The sequence below is a fragment of the Elephas maximus genome, chromosome 16 (genome assembly GCF_024166365.1).
Source record: "Elephas maximus indicus isolate mEleMax1 chromosome 16, mEleMax1 primary haplotype, whole genome shotgun sequence".
NCBI lineage: Eukaryota > Metazoa > Chordata > Mammalia > Proboscidea > Elephantidae > Elephas > Elephas maximus.
In genome coordinates, this window is record NC_064834.1 from 51,335,111 (window position 1) to 51,348,915 (window position 13,805).

The 13,805-nt window shown below is 41.3% G+C and overlaps 1 protein-coding gene across 1 annotated transcript in view; it reads left to right on the forward strand.

Moving 5' to 3' along the window:
• Nucleotides 1-13,805, forward strand: part of ENTPD7 (ectonucleoside triphosphate diphosphohydrolase 7) — a 48,111-nt gene that overhangs the window by 31,604 nt on the left and 2,702 nt on the right. The window contains exons 7-11 of the mRNA XM_049855683.1: nucleotides 1,466-1,599; nucleotides 4,344-4,510; nucleotides 6,448-6,772; nucleotides 9,706-9,791; nucleotides 11,514-11,675. Coding sequence (XP_049711640.1) covers nucleotides 1,466-1,599; nucleotides 4,344-4,510; nucleotides 6,448-6,772; nucleotides 9,706-9,791; nucleotides 11,514-11,675 — 874 coding nt within the window. The remainder of the gene's footprint in view (nucleotides 1-1,465; nucleotides 1,600-4,343; nucleotides 4,511-6,447; nucleotides 6,773-9,705; nucleotides 9,792-11,513; nucleotides 11,676-13,805) is intronic.

Consider the following 13,805-nt stretch of genomic DNA (forward strand, 5'->3'; position numbering starts at 1 on the left):
TTTCAGAATTTTTCCTCCCCCTTCAACATAACTCACTGTCCCCTAAGCTTCCTTTCTAATCTTTCAAATTGCTGTTGTCAATTTGATCCCATTTAGACAGTTCTTTTTAAAAAAGCACAATGCTCAAGGTAGACGTTCTTTACTAATTAAGCTAAACTGTTGTTTGGTTTAAAGGACACTTCAGGGGATATATGTGGTTTAAGAATTAAGGCTTAAAGATTATCTCAGGGCAATCATTTTGGGGGTTCATCCAGCCTCTAGAAAGTGGCTCCAGAAAGTCTGAATTCCATAAGAATTTGAAACTCTGTTCTACAGTTTTCTCCCTTTACATCAGGATTTGTCAATAGAATCTTTGATCAAAACTTTCAGTAATGATAGCTGCCGCCCATCCAGTTCTGATCTTTGTTCATGGAGGTCCCAGTAGTCTTTTATAGTTCTCTAGCTTTCTGGTACAAGAAGATAGTCCATGCTCATCTTACATACTTTCTACTCTAGACCTGGCATTTTCCAAGGAGTCCTGGTTTTGGACTTGGAAAATGTTATTTGGGAGAACATGGTCTAGGTGATGGGGGTGCTCACTGATTTGAGTCATTGCTTCTTGACCTTTCAGTGGACAGAGGAAATCTGTATTTTTTGAAAGAAGAAAATAAACTATGAGTTCGCAGTGGTATTTCCAACTCATATTTAAGATGACGGAAACCCTGGTGGTGTAGTGGTTAAGTGCTATGGCTGCTAACCAAAGGGTTGGCAGTTCGAATCTGCCAGGCACTCCTTGGAAACTCTATGGGGCAGTTCTACCCTGTCCTATAGGGTCGCTATGAGTCAGAATTGACTCGACGGCACTGGGTTTGGTTTTTGGTTTGGTATTTAAGATGACAAGGCTTTCATTTAATTTCTTTGATTTTATAACTTGGTCCTTTTTCTCTTACGCTAAATCTTTGTTCATAAAAATATTAACACAAAGATTTATTTTCTTTATTCCACCATTTATGTTTAATAATAATACCAATAATATTAACAATAAGACTACTAGAATGCCATTTTGAAGATACTTGTTTCTTTTGTCCTTAGAATATATCCCACTAGAAATATACAGTCAAAATACCAAGTTTTTTTTTCAATTGTTTTAAAAATATATATAACACATTTGCCAATTCAGTGCAAAATACCATGTTTTAAGCCACTTGAAGTAATTCTCCTTTGTGTAATATACAGTTAGATTAATTTGTTTCAGTTGCTTTCAGTCTTTTAAGGGATTGCTGTTTTTTTTTTTTTGTTTGTTTGTTTTTACTGCTTCTCAGGGCTCCTTTCTACTTTTATTTATTTATTTTTATTGTAGTTTAGATGAAGGTTTACAGAGCAAACTAGCTTCTCATTAGACAGTACACATAGGGATTGCTGTGTTTTTGTTTTTGACTTAATTTTGGCTTTTAATTACTAGGACCCTTCTGTTCCTTTATTTCAGAATCAGATGCTGAGGCTCCCCAGGAACTGGCAACAGGACGCAAAAGGACAGTGGGGATACTGGATATGGGAGGAGCCTCTCTCCAAATTGCTTATGAAGTTCCTACCTCAGCCTCTGGCCTTTCTCCAAAACAGGTATTTCACCTTTCAGGGAAATTCAGTTGTCTAGGAATGCCAATGTTTGCACTTAGATCTTGGGGTCCAAATATTTATTCTGATACTTGCTAGCTTGTGTGCTATTGGGTGGATTAATTATCAGAAACTCAGTTTCTTTGTGTAAAAAGACTGATAATAATAGTATCTCCTGCATAAGATTGTGAGGATGAAATAACACCATGGATGTAAAGCACTTAGCAGACTACCCAGCATGGGCTAAGTGTTCAATGAATGTTGGCAATTATAATTATACTACCTATCTCACAGGGTTACTGGAGCATTAACTATGTAATACACATTAATCATGGAGCAAAGTATTTGATGTTGTTGTTAGGTCCCATTGAGTCGGTTCCAACTCATAGCGACCCTGTGCAAAACAGAACGAAACACTGCCCCGTCCTGCGCCACCCTTACAATCGTTGTTATGCTTGAGCTTATTGTTGCAGCCGCTGTGTCAGTCCATCTCGTTGAGGGTCTTCCTTTTTTCCGCTGACCCTGTACTTTGCCGAGCATGATGTTCTTCTCCAGGGATTGATCGTTCCTGACAACATGTCCAAAGTATCTAAGATGCAGTCTCGCCATCCTTGCTTCTAAGGAGCATTCTGGTTGTACTTCTTCCAAGACAGATTTGTTCATTTTTCTGGAAGTCTGTGGTATGTTTTTCACCAGTGCCTTCAGAGCAGCTTGGACTTCTTCCTTTAGTACCATGGGTTCCTGATCATATGCTACGTCTTGAAATGGTTGAACATCGACTAGTTCTTTTTGGTATAATGACTCCGTGTATTCCTTCCTTCTTCCTTTGATGCTTCCTGCGTCGTTTAATAATTTCCCCCATAGAATCCATCAGTATTGCAACTCGAGGCTTGAATTTTTTCTTCAGTTCTTTCAGCTTGAGAAACGCCAAGCATGTTCTTCCCTTTTGGTTTTCTGTCTCCAACTCTTTGCCCATGTCATTATAATACTTTGTGTTCTCGAGCTGCCCTTTGAAACCTTCTGTTCAGTTCTTTTACTTCATCAATTCCTTCTTTTGCTTTAGCTGCTTGACGTTCATGAGCAAGTTTCAGAGTCTCCTCTGACATCCATCTTGGTCTTTCTGTTTGATACTTACCTGCTATTCAGTAAGTGTTATTTCCTTCCCCCTTACAAATGATTCCATTCCTGTGCTTCTAATATTTCTCACCTCCCTAGAATATAAAGAATGTATTTTGAGGAAGAAGTTTCATCACAGAGAAGAAAGAGAAATGCTGATGCTTTTTGAGCATCTATTATGTGCAAGGAAACCTTGGTGGCATGGTGGTTAAGAGCTACGGCTGCTAACCGAAAAGGTTGGAAGTTCAAATTCACCAGGTGCTCCTTGGAAACTCTGTGGGGGCAGTTCTACTCTGTCTTGTAGGGTCTCTATGAGTTGGAATCGACTTGATGGCAACAGGTTTTTTTGGTTTAAATACCTAATGTACTTTTTTTTTGTACAAGTCAGTGGTTTTTAGTATATTCACAAAGTTGTGCAACCACTACTTTCTAATTCCAAAACATTTTCATCAACCCCAAAAGAAACCCCATAGGTATTATTAGTCATTTGCCATCTCCGCCTCTCCCCAACCCCTAGCAACCACAAATCTACTTTCTGTCTCTGGATTTGCCGATTCTGGGCATTTCATATAAATGGAATCACACAATATGTGGCCTTTTGAGTCTGACTTCTTTCACTTAGCAAAATGTTTCGAAGGTTCATCTGTTCTATAGTCTGTAGCTGCACTTCAGTCCTTTTTATGGCTGAATAACATTCCATTGTATGGCTGTATCACATTTTGTTTGTTCATTTATCAGTTGGTGACTATTTGGGTTGTTTCCACTTTTGGGCTACTGTGGATAATTCTGCTATGAACATTCGTGGACACATTTTTATGTAGATACAGATTTTCAGTTCTCTTGGTTATATGCCAAGGAGTGGAACTGCTGGACACAGTAGCATTTTCATAAATTCAAAAAAAAAAAAAAAAAAACATTCAAAACAATAATACACATTTTGCAACAACACATACAAAGAAAAATTACACATTAAGCACATTAGAAGTCTTGCTGCGGGTGGGGTGGGAATGGGAGCAGAGTATAATGATAAAAGGGAATAAATACGTAAAACAAAAGAGGGCCTTTGCCGTGATAATGCGCCATAAGCTGAGGAATATCGTTAGCTCAGCCTCTGCACCTGCGGTCAAAAAAAGGAAAGAAATAGAGCACCTTTTCATTGCAGGTACAATAAAATTGAACTTTCCCAATCCTCAAACGCATCACAAGGAATACCAGTTCCTCTTGAATAGTTTCAGGAAAGGCCATAGAATAGATTTCATGATGATACTAGAAATTCTTTAAATTTATTTTTACTAAAGGATTTTTTTTTCTGATAATAAAAATAATACATTTCCATCGTGGAAAATAGAGAAAAGTACATGCAAGAAAATGACATCCTCTGTAATAACTCTACCTCCTGTGTAACTACAGATAGTATTCGACTCTCCCATTTGGTATTTAGTCTCTAATTTAGTGTCCAGTGTGTCCTTTTTTTGAAGTCATATCAATTTCTTTGTTTAAAATAATAGTATGAGGATGAAAGAATGCTACAAGGTATTTTAAAGAGTAGTGACAACAAATGAAGCCTGATGTTAATAGCTTTCTAGAAGTCAATCTGGACTAAAATTCCCATTTTTCTCTATACATTGTATTAGGAAGAAGATGCCAAGATCCTGCTGGCTGAATTCAACCTGGGCTGTGATGTACAACACACCGAACATGTGTACAGGGTTTACGTCACAACCTTTCTGGGTTTTGGTGGCAACTTTGCCCGGCAGCGCTACGAAGACCTTGTGCTGAATGAAACTCTTAACAAAAACAGGTACATTTGACATGGGACCTGAGTTTCTAAAGTAGAATGTGACCAGGCTGCAGATATTATTAGGAAGGAAGAGTCATATCGTACTAAGATAGAGGTGCCCCAGTGGCACAGTGGTTAAGATAGTTTAAGATAGATAGTGGTAAGATAGAAGGCGCTAATGGTTTGTGCTCCACTACTAACCTAAAGGTTGGCGGTTCAGACCTACCCAGTGGGTCTGTGGAAGAAAGTCCTGGCAATCAGCTTCCATAAAGGTTACAGCAAAGAAAACCCTATGGAACAGCTCTATTCTGTAACATACGAGATCTCCATGAGTTGGAATCTGCTCGATGGCAACGGGTTTGTTTTTTTCAGTTTTTACTAAGATGAGCCTTCCCTCCTCCTTTCTGACCACCCCTGTTGATGGGGTGGCATCTCTTAGAGACCCTCTGCTAGCAGTCTCACTTGATTTGGCCGAGGGTGCATTCTGATCTTTGTTGTTAGAACTCAAAAAAAGTGCAGCAGCTTATTGTAGTGCTCTCTTGCAGTGTCCCACATTCAGAAATGACATCATGAGATAATGGAAATTAATTTGCTGATTTAAAATGTGAAGTACAGTGTAGCTCCCAGCAGTTCCTTGTACATGGAAGTGCTCAAGACACGTTTGTTGGATTACAGTGAAGTCGCATCTTGTGTGGGAATAAGATTCCATAGTGCGCGTTAGCTTCCTATTCTATTTTCTTTCTTTGTTTTCTGCTGCTGTCTCTTTCTCTGCTGTTTTCTTCTTCCTCAGAACTTCTTGCCAGGCCACAACTTCTTCTCCCCATGCATTGGTATTTTTTGCCAGGTATCCAAGTCACTCAATTTAGGAGCTCAGTGAATGGCAGGCATACATTTTTTGTAGTTGCCAATCCACTAGAGGGAACCCTGGTGGTGCAGTGGTTAAGAACTTGGCTGCTAACCAAAAGGTCAGCAGTTCTAATCCACCAGGCGTTCTTTGGAAATGCTATGGGCAATTCTAGTCTGTCCTATAGGGTCTCTATGGCCCAGAATCGACTCGACGGCAACGAGTTACAGATTAATCTACTAGAGAAACTTGTGTTACCATCTGGAAAGCAAAAATTTAATGGCTGTCTCATCTTAATTACAATTTTCTGAGTTTTCCTTATAGTACGCGTCATGTCCTTAAACTAGTTCCAGTTGTTTTAAAGCATTTTATTGTGTTGCCACATTCCCTCCTTCAGTCTTTACATTTGTGGATGCATCTTCATCCCAGGAAGTCTACTCTTCATTTGTCTGCCTAGAAACTGATGAGTAATTAACTGTAGTTGACAGAGTTATTTGGTCTCCACTTAGTTTCCTTCCTCTGCCAGGTCTGCATATTAGTCTTTTTAGGAATGAGACTACTGTTGCTGTGTAGGTAAATAACTGGAACTGTGTGATAGCCATGGTGGGAGTCAAAACTTGCCTGTCCCTCCCTTCCTACTCGCCTGGCAGAGACTCAAGTTTAGTCCCAGGACTGCTTGTTCTCGTTCAAAGCCAGGTTCTCTGTCACCACACTTGAGACTCTCCTCCTCGGGAAGCCCTCCCCTTTGCTTACTCGCAGTTGTTTAAATTTTAAACACTAGAACCACATTCGGCATGGTCCTTGCCCTTTTCAGAGGCCTGTGGGAATGAAGATCAGATGGAGAACAGGAGATTCACGTCTCCAGTTTCAGTATTACACTGGGAGATACATTTGTTGACCAAAAGATTGAGCAAAATTCATCATTGCCATATTTCTCTTTCTTTTTTTGCTGAGTTTGCTTAAGTGAAAGGGGCATGAGATGCGACTGCACCGTAATACTCCATCCTTGTTTCTAGGGACATCATGAAAAACAATAACAGGATAGCCGTGAAGCACATTGTGTTTCTTAGACTTGGTTGAGTACAGTGATGACATGTTTGTGTCATTGGGACAGGTTGCTGGGCCAGAAGACAGGCCTGAGTCCCGAAAACCCATTTCTGGACCCGTGCCTGCCTGTGGGACTCACAGATGTGGTAGAGAGGAACAGCCAGGTCCTGCATGTTCGAGGAAGAGGAGACTGGGCAACTTGTGGGGCCATGCTGAGCCCCCTGTTGGCTCGCTCCAACACCAGCCAAGCCTCGCTGAATGGCATCTACCAGTCACCAATTGACTTCAACAACAGCGAGTTCTATGGTTTCTCTGAGTTTTTTTACTGTACAGAGGATGTGTTGCGCATCGGTGGCCGCTACCATGGGCCAACATTTGCCAAGGCTGCTCAGGTAAGTTATTAATAATAATGATGGCTCATGACGGGTGTTTATTGGATGCCTAACTTTATGCCAGGTGCTGCACAAAGGGCTTCATGTGATCTCACTTGATTCTTCACAGGACCCTTGTGAGCCTTCATTTTTACAAATGGCAAAGTGAACTTAGAGAAGTTAGGGAAGCTGCTCAGCTATACCGCTTTCTAATTAATGAAGCCTAGGTTTCCACAAGTAGCATATCACTCAAATTGTCACTCAGGTCCAAAATTGCTGTGCAGTTTGTTGTTTTTCTTTTACCTTTCCCCGGTCTTGTTTAATGTTTGTGGTAAAAAAAAATATATATATATATATATCCTGTCCAGTCATGTTTCCCAGGGTGTGTTTCCAGTTGGAGTGTGTTTTTGGAGATGATGCCACCCAGGTGGGCCAGTCCAGACTAGAGGGATGGTCACTCTGAGTGTTGGAATGATATTGTGAAACGTAATGATGGTGGAAGGATTGTTCAAATTTAAAATATAGAAGGATTAAAAATTTACCTTGAGCATATCTAGGGCTTAAGCATCTTTGAAGCTTATGTTGTTTATCTAAACAGGTCAAAGTGTAGCCAGCTTTCTGTAGTTCCCTGTTTTAATTTGCGTTCATGTCTTTGAATGTTTGTGTATCTCCCTGATCTAACCCTTCCATCAAAGGAAATTGTGGGAAGAATCCATCCTCCTTGTATTTTAATTCTTTATGCTATGCTTTCTTACAATTCTCTAGGGCTCTCATGGTGTAAGACTTCCTATAGAATAGGATCTACAGCATCTCTATTACTCTGTTCCCAAAAGACAGTCCCTAACAAATATTGTAGAATGCATAGTTTGTATTTGCTCTTTCCCTTCCAGCTTCCAGGAATCTCCTCATATTTCCTTTCCTTTGCACCAGCCAGGGCTCCATACCATCCATGGCTTGAATATTTCTCTCATCTCAAAACTTGTGCTTCAAGTTCTATTCCCTTGAATACCAAAGGGCTCAAATTATTGCTTGTTCAAGTTGCTTAATATGTATCAAGTGGCTTAATATGTTTTCAATCCCTGATAAAAGAGATTTATTTTTTAACTTAGACTTTATGGAGACAATACTTTCACCAATTCCTGGGCTTCTTCTCTTTCCTATCTATATTCCCTTGGTGAGTTCATCTAGCCTCATGGCCTTAAATGCCATCTATATGCTAATGGTTCCTAAATTTATATTTCTAGCCTAGGCTTTCCTCCCAAACTTCAGACTTACATATCCAGTGGCTGATTCAACATTTCTTCTTGAATGTCTAATAGGTATCTCAAACTTAGTACCCAAAACTGAGCTCCTGATCTGTGCCCTCTAATTCCCCACCACCCTAAACTGCTTCTCCTTTAGTCCTCCCCTGTCTCAATAAATGGTAATTCCATTCTTTTAATTGTTCAGGTCACAAACCTAGGCGTTGTCCTTGACTCTGTGCTAGCTTTCCCTCAAACACCACTCCATCTCACAATAACCTCCTAATTGGTCTCTCTGCTTCTGCCCTTGACCTCCTTTAGTCTGTCCTCAATATAGCAGCTAATCTTTTAAAAAATAAGGTATATCAAATGTCCCAAACCCTTAAATGTTTGCTGTCTCACTCAGAAAAAAAACAAAGTCCTTGCAATGGCTTGGCTCACCAGGCTCCATGTGATCAGGCCCTGTTTCTTATCAGATCTCATTTTCCATTCCTGTGCCCCTCATTCCTTCTGCTCTAGCCACACTGGCCTCCTTGCTGATCCTCAGACAGGACAAGGTCCTTCCTACCTCAGGGCCTTTGCACTGTGGCTCTTTCTATTTAGAATGCTGTTTCCTCAGATATGCACATGGTTGTGTTCCCTCATTTTCTTTACTTTGACTCAAATGCTGTGTTCTCAGTGATGCCTTCCCTGGCCACACTATCCAAAATTGCAACCCTGCCCAATATTCCTTATTTTCCTTCCTGCTTTATTTTTTTCTGAGCATCTGTGGCCTCTGTCATATGCTACACGCTATACAGGTAGGTGTATGTCTGTGTGTATGTGTGTGTGTGTGTATGCATGCAGTATGGATGTATGTATATTTATTGTCTGTCTCCCACCACTAGAATATAAGCTTCATGGGGACAGGAATTTTTGTCTGTTTTAGTCACCGCCGGATTGCTGGTACCTAAAATGGTGCCTGAAACATTCAGTAAATATTAGTTGAATGAATAAGTAAGTCAAAAAGAATGATTCCTTGATGAGAATTACAACATGGAGACAGACCAGTAATAGGTTTTGTTTTGATTTTTTATTTTTGTTGTTGTTGAGACTACACACACCAGAATATATACACGGTGATGCAATAATTTCTACATGTACAATTCAGTTACACTAATTGCATCCTTTGAGTTGTGCAGCCATTCTCACCTTCCTTTTCTGAGTTGTTCCTCCCCATTAACATAAACTCAGTGTCCCCCAAGTTTCCTGTCTAATCCTTCGAGTTGCTGTTGTCAATTTGATCTCAAATCGATAGATCTTAAAAGAGCACAGTAATAGGTTTTTGACCACTCTCTTCCACCCATTCTATCTGCTGTGTCAGGCTACACAGAGTAGAATGAAGCTCCCTTAGGCTTCTGATGTTGCTCTTCCTAGGCCAAACCCTAGCCCTCTCTGAAGCCTAAGAAGCTCAGGAGCCACATCAGGCTGAACTTGGAGGTGGTGGGAATAAAAAGGGGTATTCTCAGGCCACTCAAGTCACTCAGTGGCCTGAGTTCTGGGACTCGCCTTGCATAGGACCTGGGACAGTGTCCAATGAATGCATATGCCATTTCTCTTTTGCTTTGTCAGCTAGTAGCCCACAAGTAACTTTAGAAATGGGACAGCTGTGATTGTGGGGGATTTTTCGTTTGTCTCTGATTTCCTGTTGTGCTATTTTGGTGACTGTTCCAGGATTACTGTGGCATGGCTTGGTCAGTACTAACTCAGAGATTCAAGAATGGCCTTTTTTCATCACATGCAGATGAGCATCGACTCAAGTGAGTAACTTCCTTTCCCCCCTTAGGTGTGGCCGTAAAATGTAGATGGCAGATTATAGTGAAGAACAGCGAGCAAGCGAGCAATGGTACAGATGAGATTTTATGTTGAAAAAGAGCTTATTTCAGATATTGATTTTCTGAGAGATACTAGGGACCAAAATAGTGAGACTATTTTAGTGAAGACAAGGGAAACCAGTGGTTTCCAAAAGTAGTTACCAAAGAGAGTTCTCTTCAAGGTTTGAAATAAAAGGTGATAGCCTTTTTTTTAAAGAAACTTTTTATTAAAGAAAATATCAAGTGCACAGAAAAGTAGGAAGAATAGTAACACAAACCTACATACCTATCACTCAGCTTCAACAGGTGTCAACATTTTACCAAGGTGGTTCATTGGTCCTCCCATTTTAAATGTTTTCATTTAAAGAATTTAAAACATAAACAAAAATAGAAGCGTGTAATGAACTCCTGAATACCTATCACCCAGATTCTCTACAACAGTTATCAACTCATGTTCAATCCTTTTTTCTTTTTTTAAATTTATTCTATATTTTGTTGTTGTTGAGAATATACACAGCAGAACATACACCAGTCAACAATTCCTACATGTACAATTCAGTGACATTGATTAAATTCTTTGAGTTGTGCAACCGTTCTCACCCACCTTTTCCGAATTGTTCCTCCCCCATTGACATAACCTCACTGCCCACTAAGATTCCTATCTAATCTTTTGAGTTGCTCTTGTCATTTTGATTTCATATAGGTAGTTCTTAAAAGAACACAGTGTTCAAAGCACATATTCTTTACTAATTAAGCTAAACTATTTATTTATTTTTTTTTTATTGCTTGGTTTAAAGAAGACTTCAGGGGATATTTTTGGTTTAAGGTTTAACAATTATCTTAGGTAATAGTTTCGGGAGTTTATTCAGCCTCAATGGCTCCACAAAGTCTAGATGTCATGGCCAATCTTGTATATTTTCCCATCTACTATCTCTCTCTTGGAAACCCTGGTGGCATAGTGGCTAAGTGCTCCAGCTGCTAACTAAAGGGTCAGCAGTTTGAATCTGCCAGGTGCTCCTTGGAAACTCTATGGGGCAGTTCTACTCTGTCCTATAGGGTTACTGTGAGTTGAAATGAACTCGACAGCAACGGGTTTTTTTCGTTTCCTTCTTACTACAACTGAATTATTTTGAAGCAAATCCTGGATATCATGTAATTACATTTATAGGTTTTTCAGCATAGTCCCTGAAGATGGGGACTCTTAAACAAAACAAAACAAAAAAATAGAAAAACACAGCCACAATATCATTATTGCATAAAAATGTTCTTCACTTTTGTGGTAAAGGTGAGATAAAGAAGGCAGTCCAATTTGGTGCCACCTAGAAGTGAGGAAGGTGAGAGGCAGTTCTCTTTTTGATTTATGCAGTGGAGTTGGGAGTCCCTGGATGGTGCAAATGGTTAGTTAATGCACTTGGCTGCTGACAGAAAGGTTGGAGGTTCAAGTCTACCCGGAGGTACCTAGGAAAAAAGACTTGGCAATCTACTTCCAAAAAATCAGCCTTGAAACCCCTATAAAGCACAGTTCTACTCTGACACGGGGTTGCCATGAGTCAGAATTGACTCAATGGCAAATTTTTTTTTCTCAGTTAGGGTATTGAGTGACTTATTGCAAAGGAAAACATTAGAATTCTTCTTTAAAAATTATTTTTTGTTGTTGTTGCTGTACAGATATCAGTGTTTTAAATCAGCCTGGATGTACCAAGTCCTTCATGAAGGATTCCACTTTCCCTACGACTACCCTAACCTACAGACAGCCCAGCTGGTATATGACCGAGAAGTTCAGTGGACGCTGGGAGCCATTCTGTATAAAACACGATTCTTACCACTCAGGTAAAGTGAAACCAACTAAGCCAGGCAGCATCTTGAGCTCTGAGGATGTTAGTTGGTGCCTCATAAGAGGTTTCTTAAATGACCCATCCTCTCCCAAAAAAGAAAAAAAAATCTTCCCCTAATCACTGCTGTGTGAGCCACTACTACTAATCAGGAATGCTGAAACAGAAAGAAGGTTGAGAATCATTGGTCTAGAGACTGTTCCTCAACTTTGCAGTTCCAGAAATTCACATTTGTTCACCCACAACAAATCCGTATTTAGGACTGACCTCTTACTAACCCCTTCCAGGATACTGATTGATAAACCAGTATGTCGTTTCCTTAATTTACCCTGGAAAACACATCTGACTGGGGAACTAGGGTAGGCTGTCTATGTACAGCAATCTTTCCTGATAGGTAGTGCCCCTTCAGAGATCATGTCACTGACCTGGGAGGCTTTTTGGTGGGGCACAGTTAGAATAAAGGGTGTGAGATGTTTTCAGGGGGGAATATTTTCATCAAGCTATAGTAGCCTGATGCCTTGCTCTTACGCACTCTAAGATATTTGGGACAGCTGTCATGTACTCCTTCTCCTGAACTATTTCAGATAAATTAAAATGAATTCTTAATCTTTGGCTCCTAGTCCCACTACCCATCAGGAGCCAGGCTGGTGATAGATGTGAGGGAAGTGAGCTGGGTAGGAGATGAGGGGAACTGGAGAGAGCCTGCCCCAACTAAAGGGCTGACAACTGCCACACAAAGGTGCTGTCCCACCGTTGCCAATTCTGAGAAGCCAGAAATCCATATTTTATGTGAAGTTTTTCAATTTGGAGATTCGCGTTTTTTTTTTAAAATAATTCTTATTGTGGTTTAAGTGAAAGTTGACAAATCAAGTCAGTCTCTCACACAAAAACCCATATACATCTTGCTACACACTCCCAATTACTCCCCCCTAATGGGAGAGCCTGCTCTCTCCCTCCACTCTCTCTTTTCGTGTCCATTTCGCCAGCTTCTAAGCCCCTCCACCCTCTCATCTCCCCTCCAGGCAGGAGATGGCAATATAGTCTCGTGTCCACCTGATCCAAGAAACTCACTCCTCACCAGCATCCCTCTCCAACCCATTGTCCAGTCCAATCCATGTCTGAAGAGTTGGCTTTGGGAATGGTTCCTGTCCTGGGCCAAGAGAAGGTCTGGGGGCCATGACCACCGGGGTCCTTCCAGTCTCAGTCAGACCATTAAGTCTGGTCTTATGAGAATTTGGGGTCTGCATCCCACTGCTCTCCTGCTCCCTCAGGGGTTCTGTGCTTTGTTCCCTGTTACGGCAGTCTGGAGATTATTTTTAAAACACTGCAGATCAAACTGACAAACAAAAATGCATCTGGTATCTAGACCTGAAATAGTGGCGTATGTTCTAGACAGGCAGACCACTGCACTTTGGTTTACATTATCTCTGTTTGTTTCTAGAATACAATTGATCAGGTAGCAGTCTTCTTTAGACATTCTAAACCCCAAGGCACATTGACTTTTTAAAGATTTTGACAAACTGTGATTTGTAGATTGGATTCAGGGGATGCCCCAGTGGCGTCACTAGGGAAGTGTGGGGGATGTAGAGTGCACCCCCTCACACTGTCAGAGGGGTTGACATCAAAATGACTCTCGGGTCCCCAGCAGTGGGCCGGCTCTGCTACGGGAGGGGCTGCCAAGGTAGTGGCATCACTAGGGTTGGTGTCACCTATCACCAAATGTGGTAACTTGTCACCCCTCTCCATCACCCACCAGTCAGTAGGGTTGCTGTCATCCAGTGCAATAACTTGTCACTACCCTCTTACTCCCCACCCCCTCAGCCCACCAGTCAGGGTGTGGGCAGCTGGGCTGCAGCACCCACCGCTGGGGAGAGAGGGTCTCCACCTTGGCCAATGGGAAGGGGGAGGAGCTGTGGGGAGCCATGGGGGGTCAGGGCCTGAAGGGGTAGGGCTGGGAGGGGTGGGGCCACAAGGCACAAGGCTTGGCCCTGCCTGGGGCAGGGTGGGGCTGCACTGCAGGGGTTGGGGGTTTGACACTATGAGTTACTGCACTGGATGACACCAACCCTAGTGACGCCACTGGGACACCCTATTCTCATTAGTACCATATTTACAAAGGGTATTTCAA